General features: G+C 53.2%; 2 protein-coding genes across 2 annotated transcripts; both read right to left on the reverse strand.

Annotated features, from left to right (window-relative positions):
* Window positions 1–7,717: 7,717 nt before the first annotated feature.
* Window positions 7,718–11,898, reverse strand: HAPLN4 (hyaluronan and proteoglycan link protein 4). Its single transcript, XM_016210812.2, has 5 exons — window positions 11,869–11,898; window positions 10,930–11,047; window positions 10,315–10,677; window positions 8,459–8,791; window positions 7,718–8,109 (listed from the first exon to the last, which is right to left on the reverse strand). The coding sequence occupies exons 1-5, from the start codon at window positions 11,896–11,898 to the stop codon at window positions 7,718–7,720; spliced, it is 1,236 nt and encodes a 411-aa protein (XP_016066298.2).
* Window positions 11,899–13,455: 1,557 nt separating this feature from the next.
* On the reverse strand, window positions 13,456–19,571 carry TM6SF2 (transmembrane 6 superfamily member 2). Its single transcript, XM_016210825.2, has 10 exons — window positions 19,477–19,571; window positions 17,822–17,925; window positions 17,312–17,409; window positions 17,139–17,242; window positions 16,660–16,742; window positions 16,051–16,175; window positions 15,766–15,867; window positions 15,365–15,457; window positions 14,633–14,752; window positions 13,456–13,695 (listed from the first exon to the last, which is right to left on the reverse strand). Exons 1-10 carry the CDS (start codon window positions 19,569–19,571, stop codon window positions 13,489–13,491), a joined length of 1,131 nt encoding a protein of 376 aa, XP_016066311.1. The 3' UTR covers window positions 13,456–13,488.
* Window positions 19,572–20,708: the final 1,137 nt, after the last annotated feature.

Raw genomic sequence — 20,708 nt, forward strand, 5'->3', positions numbered from 1 at the left:
TGTAAAAAGCTCCTCTCTCCTCTTTCTTACATATAAGGTCCTCGTGGCAGGTGCAGCCGTGTGTCTGAAAACCCAGTTCTAGTCAGGCTGGACTCTGGGAGAATCTCTCAGTGGAGGGAAGCACAATTGGCAAAGATCATTCTTTGCACTGGTTTAGTCTTTTGTTGGCAAGGCTAATTGCCAGTTGTTGAAATGAGGCTTTGATGAGGGTGCAAGACTGTATGTTTGGATTTGCACTAAGGATTTACTTTTCACACCAGAGATTCAGGCTTCGTAAACTGTCACATGTCCTAAATGCAGCCTGACACCTTTAGTGAAAGTCACTGGCTTTGGGAGTAGGAAACTACATGGAAGCACACTGCTTGAACTTGACAACTGCTCTTCCATTACCTTGGACTTGAACCCAAGTTCAGTCTTTGGTCTTGGTGGATAAACAGTGTTGAACTCCTATGTACTGAATTTTAGGAATGTTTTTAGAACAGCTTCCTTCCATGCCCTCAGAGTTAGGGGTCAGAATAGTCAGGGCAATATGTGGGCAATGAAGGGAAGGTACTGCTTATCCTCCCAGGTCTTGTCCCAAAGCTGAGATTTGGTGGTTCTGCATGTGTGGTGAATCACACACACACACACACACACACACATACACACACAGATGAGAGGATATTTAGGGCTTGACAAGCCCAGATTTCTTCCCCCTCCATCTCTCAGGGAGACAAAGAGCCTCCTTCCTGGACCAAGGAGGTGCCAAGTTTTCTAGATCAGTGCCCATACCCATCCCTCAAGCAGACATTGGTAGTGCACAGCCCTGGGTCCTACCCCTACACCCACCCCGTCCCTGTCTCCATCCATTGCCTGGAAGACTAGAAATGCTTAAAAATTGAAGTAGTGACATCTGCTTGCAGTCATGTTGTAGAGAGAGGCAGTGTTAAAACTGAAACACACACACACATTTTTCTCTCATAGTTTTTTTTAAAGCTTTTTTTAAGTGGGAAAGAACTCACCTGGCCTTCCTCCCCCAATCTGCAACCTATAGAAGGACTTTCCAAGCTGAATGCCAGGACCCAGCTCCCTTATCTCAAGGAGGAAAGATCCACAGCTTTTCCTCCATGTTTTGTCTACTGTTAGCCCCTCCAGTCTGGGTAAAAATTTTTGGATTAGTGTTGAAAACCACAGTGAAGAATGACTTGCCAGCAGGGGCAGGGAACCTTTTCTCTGCCAAGGGCATTTGGCTATAACATCATTTGCTGGCCATACAAAATTATCAACTTAAAAATTAGCTATGAAAAAAGCTCCTAGGTTTCTTGAATTTCAAGTCCGGCCTGCAGTTGCCTTGGCAGGGCCAGACCAAATGATTTCGCAGGCCTTTTACAGAGCCGGCCGGGTGTTCCCCAACCCTGCTCTACAGGAAAGGGAAATAAGCAAATATACTGTCCATCTGAGGGTTCAGCAGAGAAAGGAATGTGTTGACTGAGCCTATATCCCTCCTGGGAAGTAATAACTATAGTTGACAACTTTGGAGTAGGTACCATACTAATAACTTACACACTATCTCCTTGAATCTTCTCAACAGCCCATTGACTTAGGAACCATTATGTTCTCATTTTACACATGACAAAACAGGCTCGGATAAGAGAAAGGCACTGGCTTGAAGTCACAGCTAAGAGGGAAATAAGGATTTGGTCCTGCCTCTGCCTGACTCTAAACACTGCTCTCTACATTGGGGAAGGGATTGAAACATGATTGCGCTCCTTCCCACACACAAAGATTGAGAAAAAGATTGAGAAGCGCATACTAGACCCTCAGCCTTGACAGGGTCTTCAGTCTTCCCTGCTATAGACATTACCCACTGTTCTACCATATGGTTATCATTGAGAAAGCCCAGGGTTATAGGTTTGCCTTCTTGCTTTGATAATTCTTGGTTTAAAAAATATAATAACATCTTCAGTCATCCATATCATAAAAAATTTTTCCTTTGTTGGGGGGGCTAGGGATGCAACATTTTTGGGGAGGGTCTTAGTTTATGCTCCCTGACTTGGTCCCCTCAGCCCCTTGCCCTGCCCCTACCCCAGCTCCATGGTGGGAGGGTCTCTGGTCTTTTCGAAAGTGGGTGGCTTGTCTTTTGGTCTTTTCCTTTGGGATGTGTGTATTTGTGTGTGCCACATGTGTGGCATGCGTGTGTGCGTGTGAACAGCGTTGGGTTCCACTGGTTTTGCTGTGAGCTGCAGTGTTCTGTGGGTCTGTAGTATCTGACACTGTGGATATTAATGTACTACTTGGACATTTTAATAAAAAATTTTAACAGTTCAACATGCCTGTCACCTCCTGACACTTTCTTCATTCATTCACTCAGCAGGTACTTACTGAGAAGCTATTATGAGCTGTATACTGTGCTGGGTGCTGAGGAGATAGTGGTAAATAGGACAGACATGATACCTGGGAGGTAGTCAGGGAAGGCTTCCTAGAGGAGGCAGATGAGATCTAAAGGAGGAGTTGCATTAATTAGACAAGGAAGAGAAGAAAGGAAAAGAGTTTCAGGCAGAGGGAAGAGCAAAGGCAAAAATCCTCTTGCAAAAGGGAACATGGCTCATTTGAGAAACAGTAGAGTGACAGAAATAGAGAGTAGAGGGAGGTGAGGGCAGAGAGGCAAAAGATGGACTATTCATGGCCATGTGGACTGTAGTGAGGAGTTGGGGCTTTATTCTAAAAGTGATAATGGCAACAAATACCATAAGCCAGGTCAAAAGGCAAATGCCAAACTTAGAAACAATTTTCAAACAGAGGTAAAGGACTTCTTGTCTTCATAAATAAAGAGCTCCTACAAATCAATAGGAAAAAGAAAGCTTAATAATCCATCAGCCAAGTGTGCAAAGGATATGAACAAAACATTCACAGAAAAGGAAATACAGATGGCTCTTAAACTACAACATATGCCAAACAAAATAACACACATTTCGCATCAACACCAAGATAAAGAAGAGCATATTTTTAAAAAAGAGAATAAACAAATCTACCAAGAGAGGAAGCTTTGCATAGACCAATGATGACAATATACCTAAACTGACAGTGGTTTATGATTTACTCAACCACCTGCACCTAAGATCAAAGAGGAGAATGTTCAGCTTCACACATAAGAGAACTGCAAGTGACAACCACAGTGAGATACCACCTTCACTTATGTTGGCTAAGGTAAAAAGTGATAACACGATGCTGGGGAGAACGTGTGGAGACAGCAAGTACATCTATTACTGATGGGATATAAATTGGGCCCACCTCTAAGAAGGGGTGGAGATCACTATCAAAATGGCAAGTTTTGACCCCTTGATCGATCAACTGATAGCATCCTCCAGTTGTACTTGTGTGAGATGATGTGGGTGCTTATTACTAACAGCAAAATATGGGAAACTAAGTGTCCACAGGAGAGTGGCTGTAAAAATTATGGTGCAACCAAACAATGCAAACTCTGCCAACCTTCAAAAAATGTTTTGGGGGAATCCTTACATGTTGATGGAAACTATCTCAAAAATACATTACTAAGTAAAAGAAGAGTTACTTTTAAAGTGCATATGGTACACAAATGTTCATAGCAGTGGTGTTACTCACAAACTGCCAAAAGGTGGAAAACCCAAATGCCCACCAACTGATAAAATGTGGTCTGTACATACCATGGAATATTATTCGGCCATAAAAACAATGAAGCACTGATACAAGTTACAACATGGATGAACCTCAAAAACATTAAGCTGAGTGAAAGAAGCCAGACACAAAAGGACATATATTGTTTGATTTCATTTATATGAAATATCTAGAATAGGCAAATCCATAGATGCAGAAAGTAGATTAGCATTTGCCAGGGCAGTGGGGGGAGGAAAGAATGGGGAGTAATTGCTTAATGGGGGGTGGGCTTTCTTTTGGGGTGATGAAAATGTTTTGGAGCCGGATGGTTTGCACATTATAAATGTGCTAAATGCCACTGAATGGAACACTTTAAAACGTTTACAATGGTGAATTTTATGTTATATAAATTTTACAATATAAGAAAGTATATGCTGCCAACATTTGTGTAAAAGTGGGGGAAAGAAACATATATGTATGTCTGCTTGACTGAACATAAAACAGCTCTGGAGGGACAGGTAAGGAACTTTGTATGTCTCTGGTAAGTAAACTGGGTGGTAGAGGATGAGGGGGGGAGAGGGGGAAGAGGGAGGAGAGGGAGGAGAGAGAGAGAGAGAGAAAGAGAGAGACAGAGACGTTTTTCTGAATACCTGGCTTCAGGGAGTGTTCCATGCTAGTTGCCATCCCTTAGCTGTCCTCCTGGTGGACCCTGGTGGGCTCCAACAGTGCAGTGACCCCAGTAGAAGGGAGGTTCCCAATCACCCACCAAAATCCCAGGGACTACATCTCATTGGTCTGCATGGGTCCGAGTCCATCCCTGGACCAATCAAGGCTGCCCAGGGAGATGGGCCATATCATTCATTGGCTGAGCTGGAAGGGGGTGGAGTCAGTTCCTCCATATCTTATGTGAGGAGAGAGTTACATACACACCGGAAATCAAGGAGCTAGAATGGTGGGAGAAAGGATGCCAGCCGGGAAAAGGCAGGATGAAAGAACTCCTATGCACAAATCTCTGGAAACATGCCCCTCACCAGTCCCCTATTTGAGGAGGCTAAGGCCCAGCTGGAGCCCAAGGCAGTCTAACCAAGGAGCTGGACTCTGCATTTAGAGGAATGGTTTGCATCTGGAAGCTTGGTCAAGTCCGGTATTGAAGGATGAGCAGTTACATCGACCATCTCACATTTACAACCAAATCACACTTTTTTCTCTTGTCCCTTTGTTTGTATCCCAGAAACTCCCAATATTCTTCAGCCCATACTACCCCCACCCCACTCCACCTACACTTTGGGAAAATTTGTAGCCTCTCTGCCTTCCTGAAGTGGGAACTCCCCATTCAGTTTCACACACTTCCTGCCTGGGTATTAAGAGGAACCACTGGGTTTGTCAGTGACCCAATCACGACAGGCCTGAGCAGGGCCAGGCTCATCGGGGTAGCTCAAAGAAAAGTGGGGGGGGGGGGGGGGGCGGGGCGGATGGGCAAAGGGAGAGGAGACTGAGGAGTGGGATGTGGTCCTGAGAAATGACGGGAGACTTCTGACTGAATTATCATCAAGTACCCCGCACTGGGAAACATTTTGTCCACCAAACTGCATTTTGTTTTTTTGTGATTTTTTAATCCTCAGTCAACGATATTTTTTTCCATTGCTTTTCAGAGAGAGTGGAAGGGAGGGAGGGGGCTTGAAAGAGAGAGCGAGAGAGAAACATCGGTGTGAGAGAGACACATTGATTGGTTGCATCCTGCAGGGGCTGGGGACCGAGCCTGCAAACGTGGGCCGACACACTAACCACTGAGCCAAACTGGCCAGGGCCACCAGACTGCATTTTGAAGTTAATTATTCACTGGCTGCCTCTTTTTCTCATTCATAAAAAATAAAAATAAAAATAAATATTGATCTCTTCTGTATGCTTTGAACTCACTGGGACCTCAGAACAGCCCTGGTACAGAGAAGGAAATAGGCTCAGGGGTTTTGCCACTTGGTCACAGGCAGGATTAGAACCCAAGCTAACCTGGTTCCCAACCCACAGATGGGTTTCCTCGAGATGGATGGGACAGTAAAGAGGGATCTAGGAGGGTCCTCAGTGCTACTCCAGGCAAGACCATAGAATTGGGATTTCCCATGGCAGATTGGTTCTCTACACTGGGGAGTTTGGCTGGGTCCTGACTTCTTAGCAAGAATCTCCCCTTAAGCCCTGGCCAGGGAGCTCAGTTGGTTAGAGCATCATCCCAATACACCAAGGCTGCAGGTTTGATTCCTGGTCAGGGCACAAAGAAGAATCAATCAATGAATGCATACATAAGTGGAGCAAATCAATGTGGTTTCTTTTCTCTCTCTCTCTCCCTCCCTCTCTCTCTAAAATCAATAATTTTTTTTTAAAAAAAAGAATCTCCCCTTAAAACCTGGAGCTCAAAGTGGATTTTGAGGTTTAAGACATTCTATCTCTCCTGGATTTCTAAGGAGAAAATTGGGGGGTGGTGTTAGGGAAGGAGAGAAGAGCTTGGTGAGAATGGGGATGGGATCTTAGAGAGGAAAAGGGGAGCCCAGTGCTTGCACAGCTCAAAGGGCCAAGGCATGCCAGTGCCTGGGTTTGCTCATTTGTACAGAGGCAATGAAAACACCTGGGTGTCCCAAGGGTGTGCTGTGCACAGCTGCTGTCTGGGATATAGTTAACGTGCAATTGGAGGGTGTCCAGCAGCTCCAGAAATCCAGCCCTGTCTAGGGAGGCTGCCTGCTGCTGAGCCCACCTGGTGAAGGGGCAGCCATTAAGCCCTATAGGGTGCAGCTCCCGCCCATGGTGAGAAGTTCCTGAGAGAAGGGGGGGTCTGTTGTCATGGGGATGACATTAACAGTCTCTATGGTGACAACTTGGTGGGAAGGGCCCTGCCAACAAGGAAAAGCCTAGGGAGACAGGTGTTCTGTTACCTCACACTCCAGTTTGGTCTCTATGGCAATAGGTGTGGAACTTGGAGGGTGGCAAGGAGCTGGGGTGGGCCTGGATAAAGGGCAGCCTGTTTCCATGGTGAAAGCAGAACCGAATGTTGGTTCACTCTCTGGACAGTTGGAGGGAGGGTGGTCTCCATGGCTGTTGGCCAGGGTGGGGACAACTGAAGTGGAGTTGTAGGACTCTGGGATGGGAGTTGGTGAGATGGGAATGTGTGGTATCCATGGTTACAGCTAGAGGAGGGAGGCACTATCTCCATGGGTGTGATTGACAAGGGAAGCGCTGTGTGCCTCTAGGTGACAGGTAAAAGCTGGGCTGGTGACAATGGGAAGTGGGGTGGCTTGCCTTCGTAGCATGGATCTTATGGGGCCCCTGTGTCCTTAGGGATGGTCTCTTTGGTGACAGCCAGGAAAAAGGAGGACGGGTGAGGGTGGACTTGCCCTTCCAGAGAGATACCTGAGGGTGGGGCAGCCAGTCATGCGAGCCAGTTGGGGCGTTTCAATCTGTCTTAGCAGTGACAAAAGGTAGTCTTTTCTGAAACTGGAGGGATGGGGCTGTTCTCGATGGTGACCTGGGAACTTGGTCTGTTACTGTGAAAATTTCAGGGAATGTGTGTGTGGGGGGAGCAATGATAGGAGTAACCAATTTCCAGGTCACCCTGGGGAAGAGGACAGGAGCCCACAGGTCCACCTGTAGAAATCTGCGGTTTTTAGTTTCTCTACAGGTGATGGGAGGATGGTTCAGTTGCCAAGTGACTGTTAAGTCTTCAGTCTCCAGGGAGATGCAGAGGGCATGCGGCCAGTCTCCAGATAATCTCAGGGGTTTCAGCCTCCAGGTAACCACAGTGGTTCCGTCTGTGTCCGGGTGACCTTAGGAGGAGTAGTCTTCAAGAGATCTTGGGGTCTGTTGTCCTTCAGGGGGTGTGTCTGCTCTGCTGGAGAAAGTCAGAGGAGGAGGGGAAATCCACTGTCCGAGAAAGGGGAGGTTGGTCTGTGTCCGGGAGCCTCCAGGGGACTTGTCTCCTTGGACTGGCCAGTCTGGGGGTGTGGTCAGTGATCATAGGAGCCTGGTCAGCCTGCAGGGTACGGCAGGAGGCGTGGTCCGTCTCCAGGGGACAACAGGGAACTCAGCCAGCCCCCAAACCCCCAGCCCTCCGCGCCGGGGCCTAGACGCGCAGTGGGGTCCAGGCAGCCGGGTCACGTGCTCCTCCGGCCCAGCCGCCGCCTCCGGCCCAGCCCCAGCCCCAGCCCCCAGGAGCTGGGTCGGGTGCGCCAGGCGCGCGGTAGCAGTAGACGCCGAAGAGTCTTCTCGCAGGGTCGGGAAAGCCGAGGCTGCGGACGCCCGGCCGGTGGCCGCCACAGCGCGCGCGGGGGTTCACGATGGGGTAGCGCGCGCTCCCATCTGCCAGCCAGCCTGCGGTGCAACGGTCCAGCAGTTGCAGCTTCCACGCGGCGAACAGCTGCCCCACCTTGGCCACAGAAGCACCGCGCGCTGCACACGCACGCGCTGCTCCAGAGAAGGGGACCGGACGCAGGGGCTTCAGAAAGAATACGCGTCCTGAGGGGGGTTGGGGGAGTGGTTAGAGCCGCTCTCCCGACCTGGCCCCCTGGAGATTCAGGACTCCCCCCCCCCCCCCCCCGCCACCCTGCAGCCTAGGACGTCAGCCTCGAGATTAAAGAGCATGCCCTGCCCGGCTACCCGGGACCCCAGCCTAGGCGCGAGCAGCGTTGATTTACGCGGTGTGGCAGTCTCAGGGAAGGGATCTCCTGGTCTGTCCCCCAGAAGGCAAGGGTGGGAGAGAGGAAACTGGGGATGGGGTGGGAAAAACAAACTGACAGGTAGGGGGACGCGGAAGAGACATGTCTCGGGAGGAGAGCGCGTCTTCCCAGGGGCGGAGCCTACGCACCCGGGAGGTTGGACGTGAAGCAGAAGGCGTCGTAGCGTTCCCCCACGTTATGGCGGTAGCCATAGTTGCGCACGCCCCCGGAGGAACCTCCGCCAACCCCAGCGCTGAGGCCCCCGCCCAGGCCGCCGCAGGGCTCCCGGGGCTGGCTGACCGGGTACTGGACCGAGCCGTCGCGCAGCCAGCCGGCGTTGCACCAGTCCAGGCCGTCGCGCCAGGCCGCGTGTAGCTGCTCAGCCGACGCCAGGATGCCATCCTGCTCTGCGCATGCGCGCTGTGCCTCTGTGAAGGTCAGCTTGTAGCGGCCTCCACGCGGGTGGTAAGGGAAGACCACGCCTGGGAGGACACATAGGGGTCAGCTCAGGTTCCCCAACCATCCCCCACCCACCTGACATCTGGGGTGTCCTGTGTCTCTTCAACCTAGATCTTCTAGTCCATCCCTCACTCTGGTCTCAGACCTGACCATGCTTTTTCCAGCTCACACCCCTTATGGCTCCCTTTGCCTTAAGCTTGGTTCACTTGACCCTCCTTAACATACTTGATCATGTCTACCCCCTTTCCACCGCTGGAGACATTTGCTCATGTTCTTTCCACCTGTTGAACTCCTATTCATCCTTCAAAACCCAGCTCCCACAACCCTCCTCCATTGTGCTTCTGACATTCTCTCCCAGCACTGGGGCCTTCCCTCTAATCAAGCCCTGAGTCCACAAGGCTGGGAATGTCTATGTGCTGGCTCCCCCACACTGGGAACCCCTCAAAGGTTGACCCTGGGCAAAACTCCCTTTGATCCCCAGCATTGTTCAGGGCAGTACCTTCCACCGTCAGTCGTTATAACTCATCCCTCATCAGATTCGCAGTCAATTCAGCTCACGAGTGTTCTGTCTGTGTTTGAAGGGCGGACCTTGGGGGTGAGTTGGGTACTCTCAGCAGATGCAGGAAGGAGACAAACAAGGGGCCTGGGAGAAGACCTGGAGCCTGACAGACCAGGATTCAAGTCCTGGCTCTGCTACTCATTATGATATGCCCTTGGCAAGGGTCTAACCTCTCTGAGCCAGTTGAATCATCCTCAGGGGGGTCGGGAAAATTAAATGAGAAACTCCAGAGAGCTCTTTACCAAGTGCCTGGCATATAGAAAACACCCAGTGAAGGAGAACTGCTGCTATTATTGTTGTTATTTGCTATCATTGGGAAGTTTGGCAAGTGAAGGCCCTAAACTCTTTCCAAGCATCTTCTAAATGACTGAAGAAGGCAAACCAGGTGGAAGGGAATTCTTCAGATAGAAACACCACCTCCCAGTTCCACTGTCAGCCAATCAGAGCACCCCCAGTCTCCCAGCCAGAGATGGGCCCATGACTCAAAAGCTGGGCCCAATGAATGACAACTCTGAGACTCTAGCACTTCTAGAAAATCAGTTGCTAAGCTGGGAGGGTGGAAGCCTGCCACGAATTTTTAGTATCATCAGAGGAAACTTGCAAGAGGAAAACCCATCCAGTGAAGCAGAGCTGAGGGACGGATTCCTGACATGGTGTGAGTGCCTGGATCTCACTGTGCCTGAATCCTATTCCAGGGTTTCCCAACATCATCATTATTGGTATTTTGGACTGGGTCATTTTTTGCTGTGGAGGACTGTCCTGTGCTTTGTGGTATATATCACAGTATCCCTGGCCTTTACCCACTAGATGCCACCAGCACCCTTTTAGACATTATAGTGTTCCTGGGTAGCAAAAATCACTCTGAATCAAACTCACTCCACCAAGCTTCTAAAATCCTTCAGGCCAAAGATTTAGTTTCTCTTCCTTGCAATACCCTCCCCTCTCCTCCCTTAGAAATGTGTCTCATCCTGCCCACAGATTGGTCACCTTCCAGGTCCAGCTTGACCATGCCAGTGTCATCTTCTAGTTCATTGGTGACCTCGCACTCATAGTGCCCATAGTCCTGCAGCGTCACATTTCGGAGAACCAAGGAGGCGTCCCCAGGACCATCGCCCTGCAGCTCTGCCCGCCCGCGGTAGCTGCCAAACGCCCGGTGCTGGGGGCCCAGCGCCACGAAGACATCGGTAAAGGCCAGCGGCTCCACCACTTTAGTCCACTTGAGGCGGACACCTTCATGGCTGTGGATGGTTGCCTCGTAGTGGTAACGGCAGGGCAAGACGATGGTGCCACCCCGGTGGCTGACTACCTGCCCGGGCGCTGTCTGCACCACCACCGAGCCCGACTCGCCCTCTGTGGGCGACCAAGAAGGGTTCAGAAGAGGTCCTAGGGGTGGGGTGGGAAACCTAGGGAGGGGGGCCCTGGAAGGGGATGTGGTTATTAAACTTGAGTGGGGGTAAACCAAATGGGTAAAGGGGCTCAGGGAGGAGAACTGGGAGGGGGAGGAGCTGGGGTGACTGTGGCCTTCAGGAACGCCCAATCCCCCCACCCCTACCCCGTCCATGCACCCTGGCGATCACACTTGGCCACTGCTCGCTGACTTACCGAGCACGTGTACGACCTTCTTCCGGCCGCGCTGCGCCCCTGCGGGGGCCACAAGCAGCAAGACTCCCCAGGCCGCAGCCCAGAGCGCGCAGGCACCGAGGGCCGACGGGGCCCACACCTGGGGGCATCGGGCACTCAGTCCAACCTCCTGGCCTTTGCCGTTAGGAAGACTAGCCCCTTGGCCCTCCTCCGCAGCGAGAACTTCTCAAGTGCCACCCTCGTCCTCGGCTAGGGTCCCAGAGGAACCTGGCTGGCAATGCCCCCCGTCCCCATTCCCTCTCCTGCGACCTCCTACCCTCGCTCTAGTGCAGAGCCCACGCCCCTGAACTCACCTTCCTTCAGTCCCGCCCGATCCCCCAACCTCAACTCGGAGCTCGGAGCCCCGCCCCCTTCTCTTTCGCGCCGGAGCAGAGCGAGCGGGAGGAGGGAGGGGCCGGAGCGGCGGCGGCGGCAAGGTTATTCCTGCGCCAGGAGACTGCAGCAAACCCGGCCGGGGGTGGGGGGACGGGTGCGGGGAAGTCGTGGAGAGAGGGAGAGACACAGAGACACAGAGAGACGAAAGAGTGAGAGAGAGAAGGGAAAGGGACAGAAAAGCAGGGAGAGATGAAGACGGGAGAGAGAGCGAGAGGGAGTAAGAAGAGGAAGAAAAGTCGGAGAGAAACATGCAGAGGGAGAGACAAAGATGCAGAGGGAGCGCCAGAGACCGAAAAGGAAGAGAGAGAGAGAGAGGAGAGAAACACAGACAAGAGGGAGACGCTGGGGTAGCGAGAGACAGAGAGACTCAGAGAGGAAGAAAAAAGAAATCAGGAAAAAAAGAGGGAGACGCAGAGAGTTCGAGAAGGAGGTCAGGAGACAGAAGGGATGGGAGAGGGAGAGGGACTGGAGAGAGAAACACGGAGGGGCGTAGAAACAGAGGCAGAATCCCAGAGAGGGACCTACCCGGACCCGTGAGGTGGCCGCACTCACCATGCTGCCCGTACGGCCGGCGCCGAGCGGACCCTACGCGCCAGGACTGCTCTCCTGGCACTTACAGGAAGGACTAGGCAGGTCTCAGCGGGCGCAATCCGGGCGACTGCCTGCAAGGGGAGGAGGGAGGCGGACAAGGTGGCGAGGGTAGGGGTGGGGGGTTGTTAAAGGGAAAGCGGAGGCGCGAGCTCGGCGGAAAGGAAACCCGGGAGCGGGCGGGGGAAGGAACACGCTGGATAGCGAGAGCAGAACCAGTTCCCTACCCTTTCTGGCTGACTGTAGGCCCGCGGAGGAACCTCTCTGGGGCTCAGTTTAACCATGTTTAAAACGCAGGAGTCGTCCACCTCAGATACCCTGCGTGGGCAGGGAGCTGAGTAACCGGAGAAAGGGGCCTGCAGGTCTGTGTTCCCCGTTTTCCACTGGGTGCCCATCCCGTTGTCCTGGGCTCTGGTATGGAAAAGGGGCTCATTCTGCGTGGTGGGGGCCCCACAACAGTCACCCACTCGTGCAGCAACAGACCCAAATCCAACTCTGCCCCTCACCCACTCTGAGACCTTAGAAGACAGTTTGGTCTCTCTGAACCTGTTTCCACCTCTGGGACATGGAGTACTGATTCTTTGGTGAAGGTCCAGTGGCTAGACATACAATAGATGCCTAATAAGTGTTGGCAGGGGTGAGGAGCAGGGGAGTCTGATCAAGCCCCTGACCCTTCTCTGGGTCTGTCACCCCTGAACCTGCCTTTCACCCAGGTTCAATAATCAAACCAGGAAACAATGAGCTCTTCCCCCAACCTCTTGACTGCCTGCCTCCCCAGGCTGTTTCCCCAAAGTACGAGCCAACCAGACAGCAGAGAAAGGGTTATGGGCTTTGTGCTTGAACTGGCCAGGGCTTGGTTCCTAGCTCAGTTGCATCGGGACGTATGACCTCAGACTAGGACCTTCACCTCCTGCAGGCTCAGTTTCCCCATCTGGAATATGGGCTGAGATCCAGCATATTATAGTATGTGAGGTTAACCCTCAGCATGGTAAATAGTAGGTGCTTAATAATGGTGCCATACTATTATTATAATTCATCAGGCTCTTGTCCTGATTGTGACTTCAGGCAGGTTCTGATCCTCCCCAAGCCTCTATTTTCCCCATTTGGAAAGTGGAGCTGTGCACACCAACCAGAGGCAGACTTCTGCTGTCTGGCACCTTCAGCTCCTGACAATCACACTGGCAGTGATGGTGGGCCTTTGTGGGGTCTGAGAAGATAGTCCCTCACCCCTGCCCTCTGAAACACTCAGGCAGCAACATTTTGGGCATCAAAAGGGCTTTTAGTAAAAGGATCCATGGGGGAAATGGATAAATTTGGCAAGGGAGTAAAAGAATCAGTAGGGGTTAGGGACCAGTGACAGCTGAGCATGGCTGTGGCCCTCTGTCTGAACACCTGGCTTTTGGGTCTCTCATCCCACCCGCTGGCCTTGAAACCACCATAGCCAAAAACAAAGACACCAGGGATGTACCTCCTGCTTCTAAAAAACCCAGCCCATCCTTCTGGGGGCAGGGCCAGCTGGGTGTGTTAAAGGAGTCCTGGGGAGTCCCATGGGCCCCCTCAGTGCTGCTTCTTGTGGGAGGCTGGGGAGCCTGGGTTCAGGCGCAGGAAGAAGGCTGGCCACAGCAGGCAACGGTAGGCCAGCAGGTGGGGGCCCAGCGCATACAGCATGTTGCACACGAAGAAGCAGGCCCAGGCATCCTCTGGCACACGGTAGGTGAAGGGTGTGCGCAGGTGCATGGAGGCACCCATGTGTGAGAACTGCGCCTGATGGCCACACAGGGAGGATAGATGTCAGGAGCTGGAAGAGAACCAGTCCCAGCACCACCAACATTCCATCCTGGGGAGCCCAGAGGGTCCCCGTCCCCATCTCGCTGGCTCTGCTGACCTACCTGTCTCCCCTGTCCAGTCCATCTGTCTGTCTCTAAATATCCCTGTCCCTACAGGTCCTGTTTGTCCTTGTACATCTGTCTGTGAGCTTCTCCCCAGCTGCCTAACCAGAACCATGTTCACTCTGTCTGCTGGACCCTGCACCCCATCTCTCAAACCTGGGTCCAGCTCTTCCCCACCCCAGGCAGCTGCCCTTGACACAAATCTTGTTGATTCTACCCCATAGATGTCCTCCTGGTTCCCACTGCTCTGACCTTGGCCCAGCCTTTATCATATCCCATGAGGAACCCAGAAATACCCCCCCCCCCGCACACACACTCTGAGTCCTCCACTGTTCAGACACCACCTATAGCTCTCCATCTTTCTACACACAAGCCCCCAATGTCAGAGTTCAAAACCCTCAGCATCTAGCTGCCAATTTCTCTTGCCTCTGCCTTTATCACTGCCCCCCTCTGTGCCTTTCCTTATGCTATTCCCATTCCTGGAATGCCCTTTCCTGCCTGGTGAACTCATACTCATTTGTCTAAGCCCAGTTCCTATGCCCTCTCTTTTAAGAAATCTGTCCCCTCTGTAATTCCTCTCAGCCTCTATCTCTCCCTCTCTTCAATCCTGACCCCATAGGGTTGAGGGGAATCTGTGTCTGGCTCTTTCTTCTCAAGGCTAGGGAATCCTGGGGTACTGACCTGGGGCTAGGCCTCTCAGGGGCCCAGCACCACCCTGCTCAGGAAGAGCACAAAAGAAATTGATGGGTAGGCAGCAACTTTCTTCCTATGTACCCACTCTCCCTCCCCCCCAACACCCTACCCCACCTCACCTGGCCGATGGCTCCAGCAAACACCAAGGCCCAGTCAGGCAGCCAGGAACAGCCAGGGAAGATAAGGGCATAGGCAGCCAGGCCATAGAAGGGTAATGCATAGAACATATACACCAGCATCTGGGGGCATACAGCCAACAAGATGAGCAGATGCTCCAGATGGATCTCCCGAGACCCTTCAGGAGGGGGCGGAGGATCTGGCTAGCCTCTGACCCCACCCAGGATGGAGGCTCTCTGTATATCCTACCCTGTGCAACCTGCACCTCTGTTTCCTTTTGGGATCCCCCCCATGCCTCACTCCCCCCACACACCCACCAAGCCCACCCACCTTAACTCCTGGCCAAAATGATCAGCTACATGATGGTCATGTGATTCAAACCTGGCCAATCAGAGACTGCCTGCCACTTGTACTTAAGCTCTGGGGAGATAAGGACTCACGTTCCTCTGGGGTAGCTAAGAAGTGCAGAAGGAAGCCTGGAGCTGCTCAAGGCTCTCTCTGCCATCCCACAAAGGGGCCACCTGGGAGTGGAGCCCATGCAAGGAAAGCAGAGCCCAGAGACAGAGTTCTCCTTGAGCTCCCAGATCCAGCCACACCTGAGACTATGCCTATACTTTTTTGATAGGACAGTAATTCCATTTGTGCTTCTGCCAGTTTGATTTATATTTTTAGCACCTGCTTCAAAGAAGCCCAGTGGACCCCTACGCATGACAAGATCATGGTCCTTTCCTCACCTGCACCTTTGGGTAGGCCACAGGGTCCCGCAGATATGGTTCATACTGATAGATATAGACAAAGCAGGCATCTGTGGGGCAGTCAAGCACCACCTGGGGCCAACAGACAGACCAACAACTCACCTCAAACATCCCTCCCACAAGAAGCCTTCTCCCAGGCGAGGCCCACACCCCTCACTCTGCCCTCCCCAGCTCCAGAGTCAGCTCAGACTCTGGAGCTGGGGAGAAGGCTACAGGGAGTGGGGCTTTGTGATAAAACACTCAGGTCAGACTCAATGAAGAACTTCCCTGATGATGAGATGGGAGAGCAGTGACCCTTTTGCACTGAGTAAACATATGTGGGAAGGGAAGGCCAGGGAGGGAGGCTGAAGGCAGGAGAGGGGTAGACTAGCCAGACTCACAAGGCCCCGGAAGAGGGTGAAGAATCCAGCAAGGATGAGGTATATGACGAGGGCCAGGTCAGCTGGGCGCTGCAGGAGGCCCTTTCTTTGCTCCTCCTGCACCTGCTCATGGGAGAGAGACTGTGAGAAGTTGACAGTCCAACAGGCACTCCATAAAGGCTCATCCCTTCTTTCCTAATGACCAAGGAGATCCTTCCAACGAGATAATGTTTTTGACCAAAAACAACTCAAATGGGGGAGACTGAGGTAAGTGGACACAGGCCTGTCTGGGGGCAAGGTACTTACTACATTGGGGGTGCAGTAGGTTGGTGCCCGGGACTGGTTGAAGACCCTTATGCCAGCCCAGCATGGGACCAGCACATAGGGGATGGTAAGGAAGAAGGCAGGCCTGATCTCTGAGCCGTATTTCCCTGTCATGGTAGGAGAGACAAGTAACCCTTACTAAGGATCTCCCATGCCTGGGTGGGCCCTAATTTAGGTGGGCCATGCCAGAGTCCCTGAATGGAAGTCACAATTCACAAATACCATACTTGCTCAAGCTTTCTTTTTCCCTTCTTCTTTTCTTTATTTTTTTTCTTTTTCTACTTGCTCAAGCTTTATCACGTGTGGTTCTCCAGTGCCCACAAGGTGATGTCCATGCTCCTTAGACTGGCCTACCTCAATTTACCTGATAACACAGCTCCTACACTTTAGCTGTTCTTGGCTCCCCCTGGAAACATCCCTCCAAGAAGAAATGGGGAGAGGCAGGCAGGCTGCTGGCTTAGGCTATGCATGGACAGGCATGTGGGGCCCCCTGCAGACCTTGGGGAGGGAATGGAGGACCCAGTGTGGGTTCTAGGTGCAAGGCAGTGACCCAGCTTGGGGAGGTGGGATTCCCCAAAGCCAAGTCCTTACCAAGGATGTTTCCTGGGAGAAACACCAGGATGCTCATGACAAAGGACCCCAACCAGTACAGTCCAAGGTTCCGGTACCTCTTCCTGGGTGGGAAATGAAGGGATGGCAAGTAGATACCCATCCCTGGTCTTAGACCACTAGCCAGGACCCAGGGTGCACCCTGGGCTCCCCAGCTCTGGGTCTTTCCCAGTTTTGCTCAGGATGAAAGGGACAACAGGAAGTTAAATGAGGGAATGAACAGTCAGACTCTCTATCCAAGGACAGAAGTGGCTACCCAGGTGCACAGTCATACGAGAAGAGAGCCGACCACCTCTGTCACCTGTGACATTCCCCAGAACCTTCTCCCAGCCACACCTGGCTGGAGCCCTAAAGAGGCCTCCGAATTTCCCCTACTTCTGGCTCCACCCCAGCCTGAGACCCCACATGATGACTTGACCTGCTTCCCAGGGTCCAGGTGCTACCCCACCCATCCCTCGCACCTTCTGCGGATGGCACCAGCCATGGCCAGGTAAAGGAGGTAGTGAACGATGCCATCCCAGTAGCAGATGAAGACTCCGTGTGCAGTGCGCAGGTATGGCTCACCCTGCAGAGGCAGGTGCAGGGCTCAGACAAGCAGCCAGGCAGGGGGTATCCCAGACTGACCCCTACGTACCTCTTTGGTATAGAACTCCATGAAGCCCACTATGTAGCCATCTTCCTGGAGAGCGATAAGGAAATCTACCACCGAGGTGAAGGCAAAGACTGCAAACACTGCAAGAAGAGTTTCAGAGCAGTTCTGGGTATGGGCCGGGCCTGAGGCTGTGGCAGGGACCCAGATCCAATCATTGACTCTTGACCCAACTACTTCCAGTTCCCATTCCACAGGTCACATGAACCACAACCCTCCCTCAAGCAGAGGCATAATCCTTGCCTTTGGGGTTTCCAGTTTGGGAGATGCACTGTCCCTGCCTTCAGGGGACCCCAGAGTGATGAAAAGACAGTTCCTGCTCTCAGGAGCCCCAAGTCTGAACAGGAGGGCCCTTTGAGGTTCCCCAGTCAATGGGGGTTTTTCATTCTGAAGTTCTCCAGTTGTATAGGAGCCCTTCAATGCCCCCCCCACCAGTGTGATAGAGAAGCCCTTGCTCACACAATTCTCTTCCCTACAACCTTCCCACTGACTCACCAGCATAGAGTGGATCGTAGTACATGTCCCCTCGGGACAGGCTATAGATAGCCACAAAGAGCTGACCCAGGATCAGGGCACTCATCAAGGCCACCCCAAGGGGGCTGTGAAGAGAAAAACCAAGTCAGGGAGGCCAGACCCAGTGCTGAGGCCCCATCCTACCCTGGTGAGGGCAAGAGCAGACTCCAGGAAGCTCCAGGTGATGAGGCTGAAGCACCTGTCCATTCAGAAAAGCCCTTCCCTTACACTGCCCTTTCCCATCACCTGGCTTTTACCCCAGCTTTTTCCGCCTCCTGGAAATTCCTTCCAGATGGCAAACTTCTACCCACCCTTCATAGCCCATCTACATTGTTCCTCCTCCAGGAAGCCTTCTCTGACTCCTCCGAAAAGAGTATTGCCGGACCAGGTAGACAGGGCATCTGTCAACCCCTTCTGATTGTATGATTTATCCCACCACTTGCTGATATATTTGACTCAATTCACTCAGTCATTCTACAGCACTGAGCCTCTCTGTGGCCAGACCCAGCGCCCACGCCTGCCAAATGGTCTCTAGTGCCCAGCTCTGTACACCTACCTCACTGTGTGAAGCTCCTGACTCCTCCCAGCTAAAGTCCACCCCACCCCTACCCTGATCTGTCCCGACTGACCTGATAAGACAGGTCAACCAGTTGCATAGAAGCCAGGTTTCCAGGAAGCCCCCAACACTCGGCAAGGCCCAGAGAGGGCAGATCTACCCAAGGTCACACATTCTCCCCTTCCCTCTATTCTCTGCAGAACCCTACCTTCTCTGGAATCCCTCTAATGGCTAGGATCCCCATTCCTGGCCCCATCTGACCAACAATGACAATTATAGTAATCAGATGGGACCGTACCAGATTCTGTACACAATTCGTGATCCTTAACTCTAACTATGGGATGAGATTTAGGATTATGTTCATTACACAGTGAAGAAACTGAGGCTCCCAGAGGCAATCTGGAACACTTGAGGTCCAGAGGGTTGGAGCCAGGACTTTATACACAAGGAGCCAACCCCATGGTCAAGACTCGCTCCAACCCATTCTTGGTTGAGCTGGGTTTAGTAGTGTGAGGGGTTTTGCTGATGCCTGGTGCCCAGTGGCTAGATCCACAGGACCCAGGGCTAAGGTTAGGAGACAGAGACAGGGAAGTATGAGGCATGTATGGGGAAACTGAGGCTAGGGACAGGGTAGGCTAGTCCTGAAGAAAGTCCCAGGCCTTAAACAGGAAATGGAGGCACTGCCTGGTAGGGGTGGTACAGCAGAACCTGTGTGGCAAGAGCCAGGTCACCAGGGCCTTATCTGGGGCAATACTTTGACCCTTGGCGACTTTGGAGTCTATGCTGGGCACATCTCTGGGAAAACCCGAGAAACCTCCAAAACCCTGCCCTGTGTGGGGGTGCTCTGCTTCTGAAAGTTCCTACTCCCCCGGTCACAAACGTCTCAGGGGCGCCCCCAACCCCCAGCCTCGGGGTCCAGCGGAAAGAGGACTCCCGGTTGAGGGTTCTGACCCAGACCCCTGGCGGGAATGGCCAGGGGCTCAGGGTTCGTCCGGAGCCAGCCCCACCTGGGGTGCCTCCTCTCCCCCGCGCCTTCCACGCACCCCAGCGCGGCCCGCTGTCCCCCGCCCCCCGCACGCACTGTGAGAGCTCCGAGACGTGGTTGAGCGCGTAGGACACAGGGACGGCGCCAAGCGACAGAGCCGCGATCTTGCCCGCCAGCGGCGGGATGTCCATAGCAGCGGTGCCCCGACCCCGGCACGGCCCCTCACGACCTCCTGGGCTCTCGACTCCGCCGCCGCCGCGCTTCAGGGCGGGAGGTTGCCAGGGACTCGGCCCAGCCCGGGCCCGCCCCGCCCCGCGCAAAGGTCGCCACAGCTGCTACCCGGTCCTTTTGCGGTCTTGGCCTCCCCGCGTGCTCCGGAGGCGCCTCCGAGGCCCTGCCCCTTCGCATTGGCCCCTCCCGCTCTACACCCTCACCGAACTGAGAGCGATCCTCAGTGGCAGACCCCGCCGCCCAGCCAGTTTCCCTCTGAATTAAAGGCTAGATCACAACGCCCGCGTCCTGCAGATCCCGGGCTGGCAACTTTATTCAGAGAAAATTCGTTCTTCTGCCCCGTACTGCTTTTCTACTTTCTTCATCCTAAGGTACCGGTGTCCCAGCCTCGACTCCCGACTTTCCCCAGACCTCCCTCCACCCAGGATCAAGTGGCATGGTTCTTGCGCGGAGAAGGAGGAACCAACCTCACCACTTGGGTGCAGTTCCCTTCAATGTCCTTGGATTTGAATTTTCACTCGGAGGCCACAGACTTTACAGTCGGAAGGCCATCTCAGGGCAGCCGGCTACAGCCCTGGGTTGGGGTCCCTTGAAGGACTCTGGAATTCCTTGCTCTGAGAGATCCTTATAGTCAGGACGCCCCGCGGGCAGCTAGGACAGGGTGGGAGGGGCTGCTCACGTGGGCGGGGACAAAAGGAGGCTGGCTGAGATAGTGAGGATGGAGCCCGTTTGGTGAGAAACTCCTGGCAAGAATAAGCAGTAGAAAGGAAGATCCTGGGGCTGGGAGGGTTCTGAGCAGCATGGAAGCACAGCGGAGTCCAGGGAGAGATGTAAAGGGGGGAGGAGGGGAATGGACCTGGGGGGGGGGGGGCTCTGCACAGTAGGGAATTAGGTGTTTGTCACTATCTCCAACCAGCCTCAGGCTCTCACTCCTGTAGGAATTACGGCTACCAGAAACGGTGTGGTGCCGTGCCCACCAGATTCCTTCCCCCAGGGGTGGAGAGGGGGGCACATCTGGGGTTAGGGGGTGATTGAAACCCTCACCCCTTTTCTATGCAGCCCCTTGACCTTGTGCCAGCTGGGTCCTATCTCTGTCT

This window comes from Miniopterus natalensis, chromosome 4, assembly GCF_054644295.1.
Source record: "Miniopterus natalensis isolate mMinNat1 chromosome 4, mMinNat1.hap1, whole genome shotgun sequence".
Lineage (NCBI taxonomy): Eukaryota > Metazoa > Chordata > Mammalia > Chiroptera > Miniopteridae > Miniopterus > Miniopterus natalensis.

Excerpts from the sequence above, each read along its gene's own strand:
- HAPLN4 (XM_016210812.2), bottom strand. The coding sequence starts at position 11,898 with ATGGTGAGTGCGGCCACCTCACGGGTCCGG. Across the intron at positions 10,678-10,929 it reads GAAGGTCGTACACGTGCTCG|AGGGCGAGTCGGGCTCGGTG; the intron begins GTAAGTCAGCGA and ends GGTCGCCCACAG. Across the intron at positions 8,792-10,314 it reads GGTCAAGCTGGACCTGGAAG|GCGTGGTCTTCCCTTACCAC; the intron begins GTGACCAATCTG and ends GTGTCCTCCCAG.
- TM6SF2 (XM_016210825.2), bottom strand. The coding sequence starts at position 19,571 with ATGGACATCCCGCCGCTGGCGGGCAAGATCGCGGCTCTGTCGCTTGGC. Across the intron at positions 16,176-16,659 it reads TCTCCCAGGAAACATCCTTG|GGAAATACGGCTCAGAGATC; the intron begins GTAAGGACTTGG and ends CTACCATGACAG. Across the intron at positions 15,458-15,765 it reads TCACCCTCTTCCGGGGCCTT|GTGGTGCTTGACTGCCCCAC; the intron begins GTGAGTCTGGCT and ends TGTTGGCCCCAG.